The sequence below is a fragment of the Triturus cristatus genome, chromosome 3_2, assembly GCF_964204655.1.
Source record: "Triturus cristatus chromosome 3_2, aTriCri1.1, whole genome shotgun sequence".
In the NCBI taxonomy this organism is placed as follows: Eukaryota; Metazoa; Chordata; class Amphibia; order Caudata; family Salamandridae; genus Triturus; species Triturus cristatus.
In genome coordinates, this window is record NC_140584.1 from 1,138,476,424 (window position 1) to 1,138,493,498 (window position 17,075).

At 50.8% G+C, this 17,075-nt stretch overlaps 1 protein-coding gene across 1 annotated transcript in view; it reads right to left on the reverse strand.

Annotated features, from left to right (window-relative positions):
* MAP3K2 (mitogen-activated protein kinase kinase kinase 2) overlaps positions 1-17,075 on the reverse strand; it is a 473,685-nt gene that overhangs the window by 103,421 nt on the left and 353,189 nt on the right. The window contains exon 14 of the mRNA XM_085649955.1: positions 4,396-4,527. Within this exon, the coding sequence (XP_085506081.1) occupies positions 4,396-4,527 (132 nt within the window). The remainder of the gene's footprint in view (positions 1-4,395; positions 4,528-17,075) is intronic.

Consider the following 17,075-nt stretch of genomic DNA (forward strand, 5'->3'; position numbering starts at 1 on the left):
TTTCGGAACCCTTCAGCATCTCGCGAGGTAGGAGACAGGGATGCCCACTATCCCTGTTACTTTTCGCGATTGCGATGGAGCCCCTCGCAGTGCGGATAAGGCAGCATCACACCGCGAAGGGAATTGGCTTTAGTGCCCATAGTCTTTTAACCTCATTATATGCAGACGACGTTGCGCTATGTGTGTCAGATCCTGCATCAAACCTGGATCCGTTATTGAGGGAATTTATTAAATTTGGGGGCCTCTCAGGTATCTCGATCAACCGGGCTAAATCCGTCATCTTTCCATTGACAGACAACCCTATTCAAAGCCCTTTTGAGTTCCTGCTTAGGTGGACGGTGGAACCTGTGAAATATTTAGGAATATGGGTTAGCAGAGACAAACAGATCCTGTGGAATATGAATTATGGCCGTGCCGTCACCTGGCTGGAAAGCAAGATAACTGCATGGGCCGGGCTCCCGCTCTCGTTGGCTGGGAGAATAGCACTGGTCAAAATGGTGGTGCTGCCGAAATTTCTCTATTTATTTGTTATTCTCCCCCTTGTCCTCACACAAGCCTTTTTTTAAACACTGAGGTCCCTGTTGATTTCCCTGGTATGGGCGGGTGGACAGGCAAGAATCTCATGGGACCTATTAACACTTCCGTTGCGACAGGGTGGAATGGGGGCTCCTGACATGCAACTGTATGCATGGAGCGCACAAGCTCAGTTTCTACACTACTGGGTACACCAAACTCCTTTCCAGCCTCACGTGGCGGTTGAGGCGGACATAGCATCCCCCCTTCCTCTACAGGTTGCTATATATAAGGAATATAGATACCCCGGGGAAGACAGACACTGTGGAGACACTACGTTGGGCCTGGAACGAGTTACGGAAGAGAACTGGCTCCCCCATCATATATGCCTCGGCAATGCCCCTAGCACACAATCCAATGCTGTTCCCCATGGGAGACTGAATTGGAAAGGCCTTGGCACACAGAATGAAACTTCACACCTTCGCAGACCTCTATCCAGAGGGTTCGTTCCGTCCTCCCCCGACAACGATGGAGGACGGGCCAGTGGATTTTTCTGAATTATTTGCATATTACAAGCTCAAAGCAGCGTGCCGTTCATTACATACCACTTTTCCAGAGGCTCCGCCTACTTTAAGTGCTTTAGAGAATGTACTTAAAACGGCTTACCTCCGCCATCTCATTACTAGGATATACACACATATGCAGACATCGGCACCCGTTATGAAACCTAGGGCACTCGTGGCATGGAATGAAGACCTCCAGCCTCCGCTCACGGAAGACCAATGGTTGTACTGTTGCAGTCAGCTAACGGCCCTCTCCCCTAACTACAAACTTCGCCTAATACATTTTAAATTCCTCCATAGATTCTATAGGACACCTACCCACATGCACCAAATAGGTCTGAAGGATAACAACTGTTGCTGGAGATGCGGGATTGCTCAGGCTGGTTTCTTACGATGTTGCATGGGACTGCCCACGATTGGAAGCATATTGGTCCAATGTGCTCTATATTATACACCAAATAACCGGGCTGGTTGGGGATCCGGATCCCAGACAGGGGTTACTGGGGTATGTTAAGGACTCACCTGTCAAAGTAAGGAAGCTGCACGCTTTACTACTCCTTTATGCTAAAAGACTAGTTGCCATTCATTGGGGAGGCAGGAGGGCTCCATCTAAAGAAGATTGGATAAAAGACGTAACTTTTGGCCACTCACAGTTGACCACTTTCTGGGAGCAGATGCCGTCCAAATCTCGACCAAAGGATATTTGGGAACCATTTGTTACGTGGGCTAGTGCACATCAAGTGATGACTGTGGGAAAGGGTTCCCAGACTCGGCCTGGGGGGGAAACCAGTTAGGATGTAGGACTCTTTTATGGGGTCATCACACATGCAGATACCTACAGATTGTTTGCCCTCCTTAGGACACTTACTTTTATGGGTGGGAGGGTGACATGGGGGTGGCTTATCGCACTAAGTTTATGATTCAACTCTTCTTCAGGGAAATACCAGTTTGTTGTTGTAGGGGCTATGCGATGGAATGCCTATACTTCAGAGTGTAATTGTTAGTCACATGATGGTCTTAGGTATTGATTACTCTGTACTAAAAAGCAAATGTCTGGCTGTTTTGTAATGTTATTGTATTTTAACAGAAATGCCAATAAAAAAAAATAAAAAATAAAAAGTTGAGTAAGTAGAACGGTGACAGTGTACTGAAATCATCCCTCAAAAGAATGCTGGTTTGGTTAATACGATTGTTTGCATTTATTCGAGCTGTTATTTGAAGTTGAGAGTCATTTTTTGGTACTGTATAAACCAGCAAAAACTGGCATTTTCTTTCAACCTCCAAATATACCATTACTTGAAATGTAGATTAGATTTTGCATATTTGCACTGAATCCTTATTGTTCTATTTGCCGGAATGTAATCAGACTATATTATTCATACAGGACTTGTTTATCAATGAAACTCAATGGAAAGCACCACAGATGCAGACAGGCAGCTAATAGTCCTGTACGAGTCGAATGCACACAGGGAGCTGGATGGGGAGAGGTGTTTGCCCCATTGCATGCCACTGCCTAGGAAGGGATGGAAGCATAAAGAAACCAGGGCACTTTCCCCACAATACCTACGTATTGAAGCAATGAAAAATGAAGGCGACCGGAGGGGAACGGTGGGGTGGTGCTGGGAGTGCCTTGATCCTGAATAAAAATACAGTAAACAGCGCTGCTTCGGCATCCTCATGAAACAGACTACAATATGGGGGTTCAAAGCACTGACGGGGATAGTATGATTTGTGGACAGAGCAAACAGACGGGAGGAAGGAGGTGGGCGAAAAGTTTTCAAATGGGCACCCATGCTTCCTTGCCCATACATTCGTAAATAAATACTTAAATATAAAACAGAAGCTGTGAAACAAAAGGCATGTATAAAAGATTTATAATAGAAAATAGCTTCGGCTCACTATGCCTACTCTTGTTGCTGTCGAGCTCTGTAACTGGTTGCAGTCTATCTCTGAGGAAGAAGTTTATAGAGTGCAGTCTGTCTTTGATACAAAGCAATGGAGAAAGATTTGGCTGCGGCTTCCGATGCTGCTCTAACAGAATGTGCTGTGTTTATCGCCGTGAAGTTGTGAACGCCGCAGTACAGTCCTATGGGAAAATGGCGGTGGCCCCAAAACAGCTGCTGTTGCCCAGGCCCTCGTTCCATCTGCTGAGCCAGGACAGCACTCACCAATAAAGACAAACACAACACTGCTTGCTCTGGAGTGTGATGAACTGAAGGATTGAGCTGTGCGCCGTTGAAGATAGACTTGGTTAGGAGCAGCACATCACCGATTGTACTTAGCAATATTAAAAAAAGCATTGGCCGCGCGTGCACCTCGCGCTCAGTATAGAGGGGGGGGGGGCAGGGGAGACCAGCAGAGTGGCGCGATCTGTGGTGGGGTAGGGGGGAGGGAATTGAAGCGCAGAGAGAGGCATGCAAGGCTTAATGAGCCTTGACAGAAACACACATGGCGGTGCGCACGCACACTCAAGCTTGAGGCCAGCAAAAGCCTCTAGTAGCACTTTGAAAACCCCCTTACTAAAAGTTGAGCAAGCAGCGCATGCGCTGCTCTAGGCTCGACCTAAAAAGCACTGTCCTAATCAGAAATTTCAGTACACATGTCACTTTTCCATCTTGTCCTCTCATTCAGTGTAGTGTCGTCAGCACTCTACAGCAAACTGTACAACTGTATAATTACTTTGCTCTTATTACCTAAAGACCTAACTGTCAACAGTCTGCAAGATTGTGCTCATGTGGTTCTGTATATTTGCAGCCCACTCTAATAAGGAGACTATGCATTATGAACAGCTGTACTGGTATGTTATATTTAAACTTATAGGGAGTTGCCTTCGCATAAGTCACCTCCATTTGTGACAAAAGCAAGTCATAAGGTTTAATTTGCCCCAAGCCTAGATGATGTGAACCCTAATATGTCCCATAAAGACAATGTAATCACCATTAATAGTGCACTTAGATCCCTAACAGGCAGTCTGGTCCTAACAATTGCAGAGAGGAAACAGCAAGCAACCATGTTAATAAGCAACTCAGTTTCAAGCTGCTAGAGTGCGAAAAACCAGTGCCTTACCGAAGGTCAATGTCTTAGTGTCAGGTCAATCCTGAAGCATAAACCAGTGCACAACCAGAGAATGCCAGGTAACTGTTCCAACTATAGCGGGCTATGTTTTAGAGATTGGGCTGTCTCAGATTTCTATGGAGCTCGCTCGCCCAGGGCAAGTTTGCCAAATAAGTCTCAGGTTAAGAGTCTATTTTATTCAAATCTAAAGCTGCTACAGATCTGATGGCACATAAAAGTTATTTTTTTTGTGCTTTTAACTTACCCCAGGCATGTATTCCATGAAGATGGACAGAGTGCGTTCTTGGGAATCCCTCAAGCAGCCGTAATACTGAACAATTCTTTCGTGCAACAGATTCTTCAGCAGCTGAATCTCACACTCAAGAGCACTTACCTCCTGCAACATAAATATGCTGAATTAGTACACAAATGTTTTGCGCTAAAGAGAATGCTGACAGAAGCAGCAAAATGCAACAACAAGGACCAAACTATGATAATGAATCGAAAAAGAAAAAAAAAAAAAATCAGAATAAAAGCAAATATTTTATTTATTTTTAACAAGTAACCAAACAAATCCTGGCAGTGAGGCGATCGGCCAACATTCACAATACATTTATATTGTTATGGTCTTAATCATCAATTGGCTGACTGCATGTCTTTCAAAACACAGCATTAAATCCAATCATGAGAACAGCATAACCCAATACACTGTTTGTGTACCCCCTGCTGGCACCTGTGCTTGCGTGCCCGACCAATGATTCAAAGTCCTCTGTATTGAGTCGATTTCACTCATATTTTATCCCCTTTCTTAGGGCAACCCCTTCCCTGGAACACCACCTTCTCGGCACTGCAACACCAGTACAGGCCACCTTTCCATTTCCCAACACTGTGCCTGGTGCGCCCCCCCCCATTCTTTTGCTATATTTTGCTTGGCTACAATGCACGATATCATAAGCCATATCCTAGTGTATTTTGACAATTTTTCCTCCCCCGTTATACACATGATGTGCCATTTCACCTCACAAGGGACCTCCAGGTCTAGTATCTCTGATATGACCTCTTTCACTTTTCTCCAAAATGGTTGTATCAGTGGGCATGTCCATAATATATGGACAAAAGAACTCACAGCCCCTTGCACACTGGTCGCTACCACCCTCGGGCTCTGTTTCGCTTCCGCCCAGTCTTCCTCCTCCAGTGTCACCAAGTCATTTGTCCAGACTTCCCTACGTGCCACTAGGGGGTCGGGGGAGTTGTTCATAATTTTCCTGTACAATAGTGAGACCGCCTTAACTAGCATGGGGTCCATAAGCAGCCTATCCTCAAGCGGGTTGTGGTCCACCGGCTGTTCTCCATCCGGGACGTGTTTCTTTAGAACATGTTTAAGTTGCAAGTATCTGAGGATCTCTCTGTCGGATATTTGACATTCTACTTTTAGATCCTCAAAGCTTATCATTTAAAAAAAAAAAAAAAAAAACATATTTTATTACATTTTTCAAGTACCACTTAGGCGACAGACAGACATAATCCACTTGATAGCAAAATATCAAAGAATTAGGAGCAAATGAAATCTCAATGGGTATACTTTGTATAGAAAACAAAAGAAAATAAACTGTGAACTGTACGCAGACATTCCCACTTCATCCGCATCGGCAAGCAACATTCAGTACACATATATGTCCAAGAAAAGGAAACGATGTAACATACATTTTGGCCCACAAGCTTCGCAAGAGGCAATTCCGATGGGGATTGCGAAGGAAGAGGAGGGACATCAATGCCACGGTATGTAGCCCACTGAGACCATATCTTTCTATGTTTTTGAGGGCAGTCCTTCGCTTGAAACACTGCCATCTCTGCACCCATACATTTATCTTTCCGCCAGTTCCCTATCGTCGGCGGTGAAGTTCCAATCCACAACTGGGCAATATTCCTCTTGAAAATGGTAAAGGCAAGAAAAAGTAAGTGTTGCTTATATCGGTTCCCTCCGATGTCCTCTGTACTATGGAGCAGGAACAATCGGGAATCATCCGGCAGGTCTAAGGACAACACCTCTTTAAGGCTTGACGACACCCTGCGCCAATAAGGCTGTAATGATAAGCAGCTCCACACGGTGTGGATGAATGCCCCTTCCTCCCTGTCGCAGCGCAGGCACATGGGGGATGGCACGACGCCCATCTTCCAAAGCCGAATACAGGTGTAGAACACGCGGTGCACATACTTGAACTGAATAATACAATATCTGGAGGGTACTGAAGCGCCCCTAGGGCTAGCTATCGGCTCCGCCCAGTCGTCATCTGTCAGGTCAGGGATGTCATCCTGCCACGCCTTCCTTGTTCTATGTAGAGTCGTGGTGGAATGCATCGTCAGCGTCTGGTATATCTGTTGTATTTTGTGTGCTCCGAGATCGCCCATAAGAAGGCGGCCCTCGAGTGGATGAAATTCAGGGAGGTCAGCAAGATTTGCAAGAGTGGAGGCCAGAGCATGCAGTAAACTGGAGGTACCTGTAAAATTGGGTTTTGTGGAGATGAAACTCCTCCTGCAGTCGCTGGAAGGATTTAAGGACGGTGCCTCGCATAATGTAATAATGTGGAAATACCAATGTAGTCCCGCTGGCAGAACCCCTTCAATGCAGCCACCTGGCGTAAATAATTACCTTGCCACTGGGGCATCAGCCGCATATTCCATCCCATTTGAACAGTGTACAGCCATAATCTAATCGTTGTTTGGCTGGTGTGGGGTAAGGAGTCAAGCTTCTGCGAGCTATAGAGTAGTTGCAGGAGGGGAGTCCTCTCCATGGCTGCATGCTCTAACGCAAACGTCGGGTCAGTAGGTGAATTGTACCACCAATCATTGATCATTAATAGGGGGTCCGCCACATAATAGGAATAGACGTCAGCAGCTGCAATGCCTTCACAATAGGTGGATTGTGCACATGTCTGCAATGCCACCCGAATCGCCCTCCCTCCCCATAAAAACGTATTATGGATGGCGTTAATTTGTGCAAACCATACTCTCGGAATGTGGTATGGAAAATTTTGAAGACTGTAGAGCACCCTAGGGAGGGCGACCATTTTGAAAATGGCAGACCGTCCATAGAGCAAAAGAGGTAGGGAGACCCAAATAGAGGTCTCCTCACGAAGGTTGACAAGTAGAGGGGTTTATGTTGCAGGCCCATGAAATCTGCGGGCAGGGAGACACATACACCCTCAAGTATTGGAAGCCCTCTGTGGCATGTTTTAGTGAGGTGCCCACTTAGTCCTACCTTGATGACCGCATACTGGGAATAGCACAGATTTAGCTGGGTTGGTGTGGAGCCCAGTATTCTGACCAAAGACCCGAAGAATTTGCAAAATACATGGGCCAGAGATCCAAGGGTCGGTCAAAAAACAAGACATCGTCCGCATATAATGCAATATGGTCCGGCTGTGACCTTGGCCAATCAAAGCCTCGGAGGCAAGGTCCCTACGGACCCACGCCGCCAGGGACTCTACCGTCAAAGTAAAGAGGAGAGGGGGCAGCCCTGCCGTGTGCCTCTACCAATGGAGAAGAAGGGAGAACAATGACTAGCGATGCGAACAGAAGCCATAGGTTTGGTGTAAAGTAGGCGTACGTATGCTAGGAAACGTGGCCCAAAATTGTTCTCCCCTCGGAGTGGGAATAAGTACTCCCAGCTGAGGGAGTCGAAGACCTTATCTATATCTGGCAAGAGTAAGGCTGTGGGGCGGCCCAACTCTGGAGCCAGGGCCGTAGCATTGTGAACACGTCAGATGTTATCCCGAGTGGCCCGGTGCGGCATAAATTGGTCTAAATGTACCAAGTCCTGAATGCAGGACCGTAAGCGGTCCGCAAGAATTTTCCCCAGTAATTTGGATTCGAAGTTGATAAGGGAGATAGGTCAATATGAGGACGGGTCCTCTGGTGGGCGGCCGGGCTTTCAAAAGAAGACAATTTCAGCTTGACGCCAGTCCCGAGGTAGTAGTGGCTGCTCAAGAGCCTCGTGAATCGTACCCAATAGGTGCGGGCCCAGCAGGTCACGTGAGAACGAAGAAACTCCATAGGGAACCCGTTAGGCCCTGGGGCTCGATCTGAGCGCATCACATTCAATGCAGATATTAATTAGTCTAATGTAATAGGGACATCCAATTGGTCTCATCTGATCAGATAGCTGCTGGGGGGAATATCCAGCAGGAACTCAGCGATTACGTCGCCAGAGATCTGTTCGTTCCGGGTGTATAGCGTAGCCAAATGATGTGCGAATTCCTCCACCACTTCCCCAGGAGAGGTATGCAGGGCACCGTCCCTACCCCTAATGGCTGGAACTGTGGCTGGGGCCTGTCTGGCCAGACACAGTCTATGCAGCATTTTGCTGGATTTATCCCCTCACTGATAAATTCGATATTGAGACGCCAAGCAGATTTCTTTCGCCTCCTCTCTAAGGTGATGATTTAGCTACTGTTGCGCTAGTGACAGGTTTCTCCGAAGAGTTGGAGTGGGCTTTCTCGTGTATTGCGCCTCTAGGGAGAGGTACTGGGTCTCTAGTTCTGCTCTCCGAGCGGCGTGCTTGCGTTTATCGTTAGTCCTTTCAGCTGATGTTTACCCCTCTAATGGTAGGTTTTAGGGACTCCCACAGGGTCACTTTGGAGGGAGCGGAGTCGGCATTTAGGGTAAGATACAATTGGATCGCTGTGTGGAGACACTCATGGTAATCCGGTTCACGCAGGTGCCACGGGGACATCGCCATCTAAGAGGGGGCCTTTGAACCCTTAAGAGAAGTGTCACCGTAACTGGAGAGTGATCTGACAGCCCTCTCGCAAGATGTGATGCCTGAGCAAACCGGTGGGCAAAGCTCCGGGGTGTGAACAGATATGTATGTATGTAAGTATTTCAGACTTATAAAGCGCTCTGTAACCCTACGGGCATCCAAGCAAGATACGCACTGCTGAAAGAACTGTGTAGCCTAACTTGACCGGATGGTATTCCCGTCAAATATCAGCCTATCCCAATGCCCCCACAAGCGACGACAGTTTAGAGAGACCTATGGGGGAGGCAGCCCCTGAACCCTGTCTCCTGTCTAGTGGTATCATAGGGTCATTCCAGTCGCCACCCGGGAGGGACAAGCCCTCAGGCAGTTCACCCCACAAACTAGTCAAACCTCCTACGAACGTGGTCCCAAGGGGCAGGGGTGCATATAGGCTACCGAGCGTGAGCGGTTCACTATAAAGTGTTCCCATCAGAAAAACATATCTACCCTCAGGGTCCACACAGTGTTTCGTATGGAGGAAGAGGACACGGCCATGGATAAGGATGGTAGTCCAGCGGATGCCCCTGGTGAATCCTGCATGGTATACCTGCTGAAACCCGAACCGTGCCAAACATGGGGCCTTATTGCCCAGGAGATGGGTCTCCTGCAATAGAAGAATGTCAGCCCCGTATCGTTTGGTTTGCCGTAAAAGGGCCCCCCGTTTAACTTTGTTGAGTAGCCCCCACCACCGTTAGTTCACCCAGATGATGACCTTCACGTGAGAGGCCATATATCTAGTCTGGGTCTAAGAGCACTGATCTGCCTAGCAAGGAATGGGATGCATGTCTGCTTGTGTAAACAACAAATAACATAACTCTGTTACCTTGAACCCACCCCCCCCCACCGGTATCCCCCTACCACCTCCTGATACTGCCAAAAACAAGGAGCATCTGTCGCATTGAAGAGCACCCAAGGACACCAACCTCGGACCCCAGGGATCCCCCCCACCCATGGATCCCAACCTCCCCTTACAACATAAACCGTGGGGAACTAGTGACCATGCAGGTCAGCTACCGTGCATAGTGTCCACCTCTACCTGGTGAAGAATGTTCGGGATATGTCTAGCCTTTGGGCATACATTAGTGTGCAACTGGGAGTAGACGCATCAAACTGGTCCAAGGTGCTCTGCTTCTGGCTTGTGGCACGAGGTTTGTCTTTCCCCATCGCAGTGGTACCGAGTTGCAATGCCGTTTTTCAAAGGGGGTGGAGCTTGGTCCAACGAGGCAGCACACGGTCGCAGGGGAGCCAACAAGCCTCTTAAGGAGAATATGCAGAGGGCGCACCACGTCCGGTCGTCAAGGAATCCGCCCACCACTAGGCCACAAGCCTCACCGGACCTAATCTGGCCGCCTCCGCAACCAGCAGTGGGCAGCCAAGCATGCCCCTCTAGAGAAACCGGACTCGCCGGACCACCAGCCCGCGGCGGACCTCCAACACCCCGTGTCCCAAGGCAGCCTCTCCTCCAGCAGTCAATCAATCAATCCATTTATAGAGCGCACTACTCACCCGTGAGGGTCTCAAGGCGCTGGGGGATGGGGGGATAGGTGGGGGGGGGGGGGGAGGGGGTGCTGCTACTGCTCGAATAGCCAGGTCTTGAGGTGTTTCCTGAAGGTGAGATGGTCCTCGGTCAGTCGTAGGTGTGCAGGGAGGGAGTTCCATGTTTTGGCTGCCAGGTAGGAGAATGATCTTCCTCCGGTAGTGGTTCTGCGAATCCGTGGGACGAGGGCGAGGCTGGCGGAGCTGGCGGGTGGGAGTTTAGAACGAGAGGCGGTTGTTGAGGTATTCGGTGCCCATGTTGTGGAGTGCCTTGTGTACGTGGGTGAGGATCCTGAACGTGATCCTCTTGCTGACGGGGAGCCAGTGCAGGTTTCTCAGGTGGGCGGATATGTGGTTGTGGCGAGGGATGTCGAGGATGAGTCGTGCAGAGGCGTTCTGTATGCGTTGTAGTCGTTTCTGGAGTTTGGCGGTGGTTCCAGCGTATAGGGCGTTTCCGTAGTCGAGTCGGCTGGTGACGAGGGCCTGGGTGACGGTCTTTCTGGTTTCGGTGGGGATCCACCTGAAGATCTTTCGGAGCATGCGCAGGGTGTTGAAGCAAGAGGATGAGACGGTGTTGACTTGCTTGGTCATCGTGAGGGAGGAGTCCAGGATGAATCCCAGGTTGCGGGCATGGTCCGAGGGTGTCGGCGCGGAGCCCAGCGCTGCGGGCCACCAGGAGTCGTCCCAGGCGGAAGGGGATTGTCTGAGGATGAGGACCTCCGTCTTGCCTGAGTTCAGCTTCAGGCGGTTGAGCTTCATCCATTCTACGACGTCTTTCATTCCTTCTTGGAGGTTGGTTTTGGCGGTGGCTGGGTCTTTGGTGAGAGAGAGTATCAGCTGGATGTCGTCGGCGTAGGAGATGACGTTGATGTGTTTGCGTGCGATGGCGTCGAGGGGGCTCATGTAGATATTGAAGAGGGTTGGGCTGAGCGAGGAGCCTTGGGGTGCGCTGCAGATGATCTCGGTGGCCGCTGAGCGGAAGGGAGGGAGGCGGACTCTCTGGGTTCTGTCTGAGAGGAATGAGGTGATCCAGTCCAAGGCCTTTCCTTGGATCCCAGTGTTGAAGAGGCAGGTTATTAGGGTGCGATGGCATACGGTATCAAAGGCTGCCGAGAGGTCCAGGAGGATGAGAGCGGTTGTTTCTCCGTTGTCCATCATGGTCCTGATGTCGTCGGTGGCTGCGATGAGGGCGGTCTCGGTGCTGTGGTTGGCTCGAAATCCGGACTGGGACGGGTCGAGCAAGTTGTTTGTCTTGAGGAATGCAGTCAGCTGTTTATTGACGGTCTTCTCGATGACTTTCGCCGGGAAGGGAAGAAGAGAGATGGGGCGGAAGTTTTTGAGGTCTTTGGGGTCCGCTGTGGTTTCTTCAGAAGGGCGTTGATTTCTGCGTGTTTCCATCTCTCAGGGAAGGTGGCTGACGTGAAGGAGTTGTTAATGACGGAGGTGGGGTGCGATGATGATGTCGGCTTTGTTGAAGATATGATGGGGGCATGGATCCGAGGGGGAGCCGGAGTGGATAGTGTTCATGACGTGAGTGGTGTCTTCAGTGCTGATGGGGGTCCAGGCGCGTAGGGTGGTGGTCGGGGTCATTGGTTCGGTGACTGGAGGCGGAGTCTGGGATCCGAAACTGTCGTGTATATCTGCGATCTTGCGGTGGACGAACGTGGCGAGGGAGTTGCAGAGGTCTTGTGTCGGTATGATGTCGTTGTTGCTGGGGTTGGAGAGCTCTTTGACGATGCTGAAGAGTTCCTTGCTGTTGTGGGTGTTGCTTTCTAGCCGTTTTTGAAAGACGGCCTTGTGGTGGTGTGTGATCAGCTGGTGGTGTTTGCGCGTGGCGTTCTTGAGGGCTGTCATGTTTTCTGTTGTCCGTTCGTGGCGCCAGGTTTTTTCGAGGGCTCGGCAGGATTTTTTTTAATCTTTGAGGGAGTCTGTGAACCATGAGGTTTTCCTGTAGCCGGTCTTGCTTGGGGGGTTCTTCAGTGGGGCGAGGTCGTTTGTGCAGTTGGTGATCCACTGTGAGAGGTTGTGGGCTGCTTTGTTGGTGTCAGCGGTGTCGGCTGGCGGATTCTGGCTTAGCGATGAGAGGAGCTGGTCTGTGGTGATTTTGCTCCAGCATCTGCGGGGGATCTGTTGCGTGCGGTGGTGGGATGTATTCTTATTGAAGGTGGTCGGTCCAGTGTAGTACGGTGGAGTGGCTGAAGGAGCCGTGGTTGCTGGCGGAGAAGATGGAGTCGAGCGTGTGGCCGGCGAGGTGGGTGGGGGTGTTCACCAGTTGTTTGAGTCCGAAGTTGGCGAGGTTGTCGAGCAGGGTGAAGGTGTCGCTGTTTTTCTCCAGGTGGAAGTTCAGGTCCCCTAGGAGGATGTATTCTGGTGAGGCTAGGGCGTGCGGGCTGATGAAGTCGACGATGGTTTCGCTGAATTGTGTGCGTGGGCCCGGGGGTCTGTAGATGAGTGTTCCTCTAAGGGTGGGGTTGGGGTCGGTGTGAATCTGGAAGTGTAGGTGTTCGGCGGCAGAGAGTGTGTCTTCGATGTAGGTCGTGATGTTGATGGTGTTCCTGTAGACGATGGCGATTCCTCCTCCGGTTTGGTTGACGTGGTCCTTCCGGGTGATTTTGTATCCGTCCGGGATGGCTATGGCGATGTCGGGGGCCGAGGAAGCGCTCATCCAGGTTTCCGTGAGGAAGGCGACGTCTGGAGCTGTTGTGTCGAGGAGGTCCCAGAGTTAGACGGCGTGTTTGTGGACGGAGCAGGTGTTGAGGAGGATGCACTTGAGGTGGTGGTTGTTGTTGCTGCTGTGTTTGGTAGGCGGGGGCAGGTTGGAAGGCAGGTGAATTTGCAGGGTTGGCAGGTGAAGGGTCCGTAGGTTTGCTTCGGGGTGGCTTGGTAGCAGGCGGGTGGTCGTCCGGTGTTGAGTGCGTTGAGGGTGGCGGTGTCGTATCTCAGTCGGGTACTCTGGGTGCGGCGGGGGCCAGGGGTTCTGGCGCTGGGCGTGGTCCAGGCGCGGACGGGCGCAGATGGGCTTGCCTTAGGCGCGCCAGCGGCATGCCCGCTGCGTGCGTCTGCTGCGCGGTCGCTGCGCGGCCTCCATATGAGGGGCTGTGGGAGGGAGGAGCAGCTGGGAGGCGGGAGCGGGGTGGCGATTGGGACAGAGAGGCACACCAATGGGAGACAAAGCGGAAACAGGGGGCACAAAAATGCAAAAACGGGGAGAGGGGGCACAGAGAACGAGGGCAGACAACTGTGAGCAAGGGGCACAGAAGGACTTACTCAGGCAGCATGCAGCAGCGACAGCACTAGTGGGGCAGCGTCACAGGAGGACCGTGTAGCGGCGACCTACCTGCTGGCAGGGTCAAAGGTGCAAAGTTCAGTGGCACAGCGTTGACCCAATGTCCACTGGGCCCCACGCAGGAGCACACCACCTCCCAGGTCCTGCCACGGGACGTGAACCGGAAGTGCAGAGCGGAGAAAACGGCCTGCCGGCCGATACCTACATACCCAATGTTGAGGGGAGAGTGTGAATGGCAGCACACACGCTGCGCACCGAGGCCCCAGTCCCAGGACCAAGATCCAGAGGCATCCACTGCACACCAGCCTGTCCTTGGGCGCTCCGCACCACACTGTCCCAGGTGAAGGCAGGGTAAACCTTCTCAAGCGGGAGGCCGCCATTGCCCCAGTAGCAGTGCGCGGGCACAACCCCCGAGGGAGCACTGCTACATGCGGCACCGGCCGGGCCCTGTAGTTGCGGCAAGGCAGCGTCACTACCACCCCACCCCAGAGGCCCCAGAGCAAGCACGTCCCGGCACTGGGCGGCACCCAGGCCCAGACAAGCCCCGCGACCGCATTGTAGAAGCCAGCTGGGCCGATGAGCTCCCCTACAGCCCGCGCACCGACCCAAGGCCAAGACCTCTGCCCGGACAGGCCCACGGGCGAGACTGCACGACACCGGCCTCCCCCGCTCACCTCGATCCGGGTTCGAAACCTCATCCAGGCACAGGACGCGGCCCGCCAACTCGCTCAAGCGGCAGGCCAGAGGGCACCGTTCCTCGGCCGCAGTACGCTCCACGCGGTGCTCATGTCCAGCTGGAATCCCGCGGCACAATCCCTCTCAGACTCTGCAATGGCACACCAATTGGAGTCACCGTCCCATGCGACACGGATGAGCTACTCCAAGATCGTTTCAGGTAGGCTACTAGGCGGATTATGACAGTGGACGCACAGAACTTATTAAAGCTGCGTCCGCCATGCTGGCTGACTAAGCAACGCCCCAAAGCTTATAATTTTTTGACTCCTCCATACATCTAACACCAAAAAGAGGACACTGTTCCAAAGGCAGGGTGCCAAAGGTCACCCACAAGCCTTATAGCAAAGCAAAAAAGAGAAAGGCAAAAAGACCTAGGTATAAGAAAGACCCCGTCACACAGAGGAGGCACCAGTCTTGCCTCTTGTTGCCCTCACACACCCTGGAAGGATGTCATGCTTCATCATCGGGCATTTGCTCCTCGTCGGGCCCGGCACTGCAAAGCCCTACGGGTCCCCCGAAGGGTCACTTTATCGGAGATCTTTTTTTCAAGAGAAATGCCGGTGGGTGTGTGGGGGGTGGGTCCAGTGTTGAGGGTGAACAAAGTGCGTGCAAGATAAAATTACAATCAGGGGTTACTAAACCAAACAGATAGAGCTGGATTCAGACCGTTAGAAACCAGAATTAGAACCCCATGGGTAAAAAATGCCCTGACAGGCTATGTATGCCTGTGGTAAATCATGGATCGACATGTTTCGCGCCCCTGTCGCCACAGAGGTCGTTGGCACTTCTTCAGGATCAAAGATAAAATATGTGAAGTGCACGTGATACCAGTGATGTGAACAAAAAGTATACCCTCATAATCAGTCAGGGCGAGCCAGCTTCCTGTAGTTCATACAGGGTGGCAGAAAGTAGAAACTGCTCCTGATGAATACCTAGAAAAAGAGACACAGGATAGAGCACATACAGTATGTGCATCAGTCCAACTTAATGCATCAACGCGTGCCACAATCGTGTGCTCGACCTGTCACAATAAAAAGACACATATACCAAAACTTTGGGAACATAGCAAACGTTCCCCCTACACCACCAGTATGGTACCAGGATTCAACACCTCAAAGGCGGTCAGAGGGGTCTGTGCCCACCCATGAAAAAATCCCCACAGTCTAGTGCACCCCACCAACTCAAATGGGGAATCAATGTATCAGGATGGTGTATGAAACCCTCGAGATCTCCATCCATACATGTAAGTTGTAAAATCACGGGATTCACATACATAAGTACACACACGTTCCACATGATGTGCTTACCCAGTTCTACTGGGGAGAAAGGCTACTGAGGCCAAAGACGCCGGGGTGCCGCACCATCTCGGACTGTGTGGGAGCAAAATGAGAGGAAAAAGAGATAAAGCCCATAAACTCCCTGGACTATTCAAGTCGAGCAACAGTTGCTCGTCGTATCAGTTCAATTGAACAGGCGCTGAAACGTTACTTACAGAGATTAGGGGTGCGGGCTGCAGGATACCTGCCCTATCCGTGCGTCTGCCCGAAAGACACAGTAGGAACCAGAGGCGTAGTTAAAATAGCCTCGGTGAGGATATCTGGGTGGCGCCCACTTCCGGAAACGTAAGATTTCCTACTTGAATGCTGCGCTTGCGCAATGATAGTCTATCGGCGCATGTGCAGTCCCAGGGAGAGGGGGGACTACTCCCTCGCGCATGCGTATCCCCGTCAGAAAACGGGAGAGAGGAACTGTCAGCAAGAACCTGCAAGAAGGGTGCCAGGCCCGGAATGTGGAAAATAAAGCCAACCCAGAGAAAATATAGTGATAATAATAATAGCCTATCTTATAATCTCCCCTGTATGTTAGGAGACCGTTCTGATCATAGAACGGCCATAATCTGTCCAGAAATAGGACAGATAAACACAGAGCATAGGGTATGTACTGGGACTATGAAACTACGTAGTACCATCAGACTTATAAAAATTGTAAAAGGAGGGGGGGCACATAAAAAAGAAAGAAGGGGGGAAATCCATACATCTCCCAAGAGTTACATCCCGATGGTCTGCCATTTGCAAAATCCCTTCAGTTGACCCACCTCTCTCAAAAGGTCAGAGTCCCAAACTGGAGTTTGTTTGGCCAGTTTCTCTTTCCATTCCAAGAATAGGGTGGCCTCCCTCCATATTTGCATTGTTACCTCTGTGTCGGTGGGTAATATATCTTTTGCACGTCGACGGGATAGTGCTGCCAAATATCCTCCCTTTCCCATATATCGATCAGCTCTGTAGGCGGGCTCCTCTCTCCCTGCAAAAACCCACTTGTTAATGGTTATGAGTTGTGCGGCCCAATAGTATTTTTTAACATCTGGAATGGCTAGTCCCCCCTCATATACACTACGCTGCAATATATGCAGTGCAATTCTGGTCAGCCCTCAATCCCGAAAAAGGAGCCCTAATTCAATGTCTATTTGCCTGAAGAAGCTTGGCGGGACTTTGCACGGGGTATTTTGGAACAGTGGCAGTGTCATCATCTTGAATAGGGATTTGCGTCCCATCAGGGTCAGTGGAAGTTTTCTCCAGTGTTGCGTAGCCTG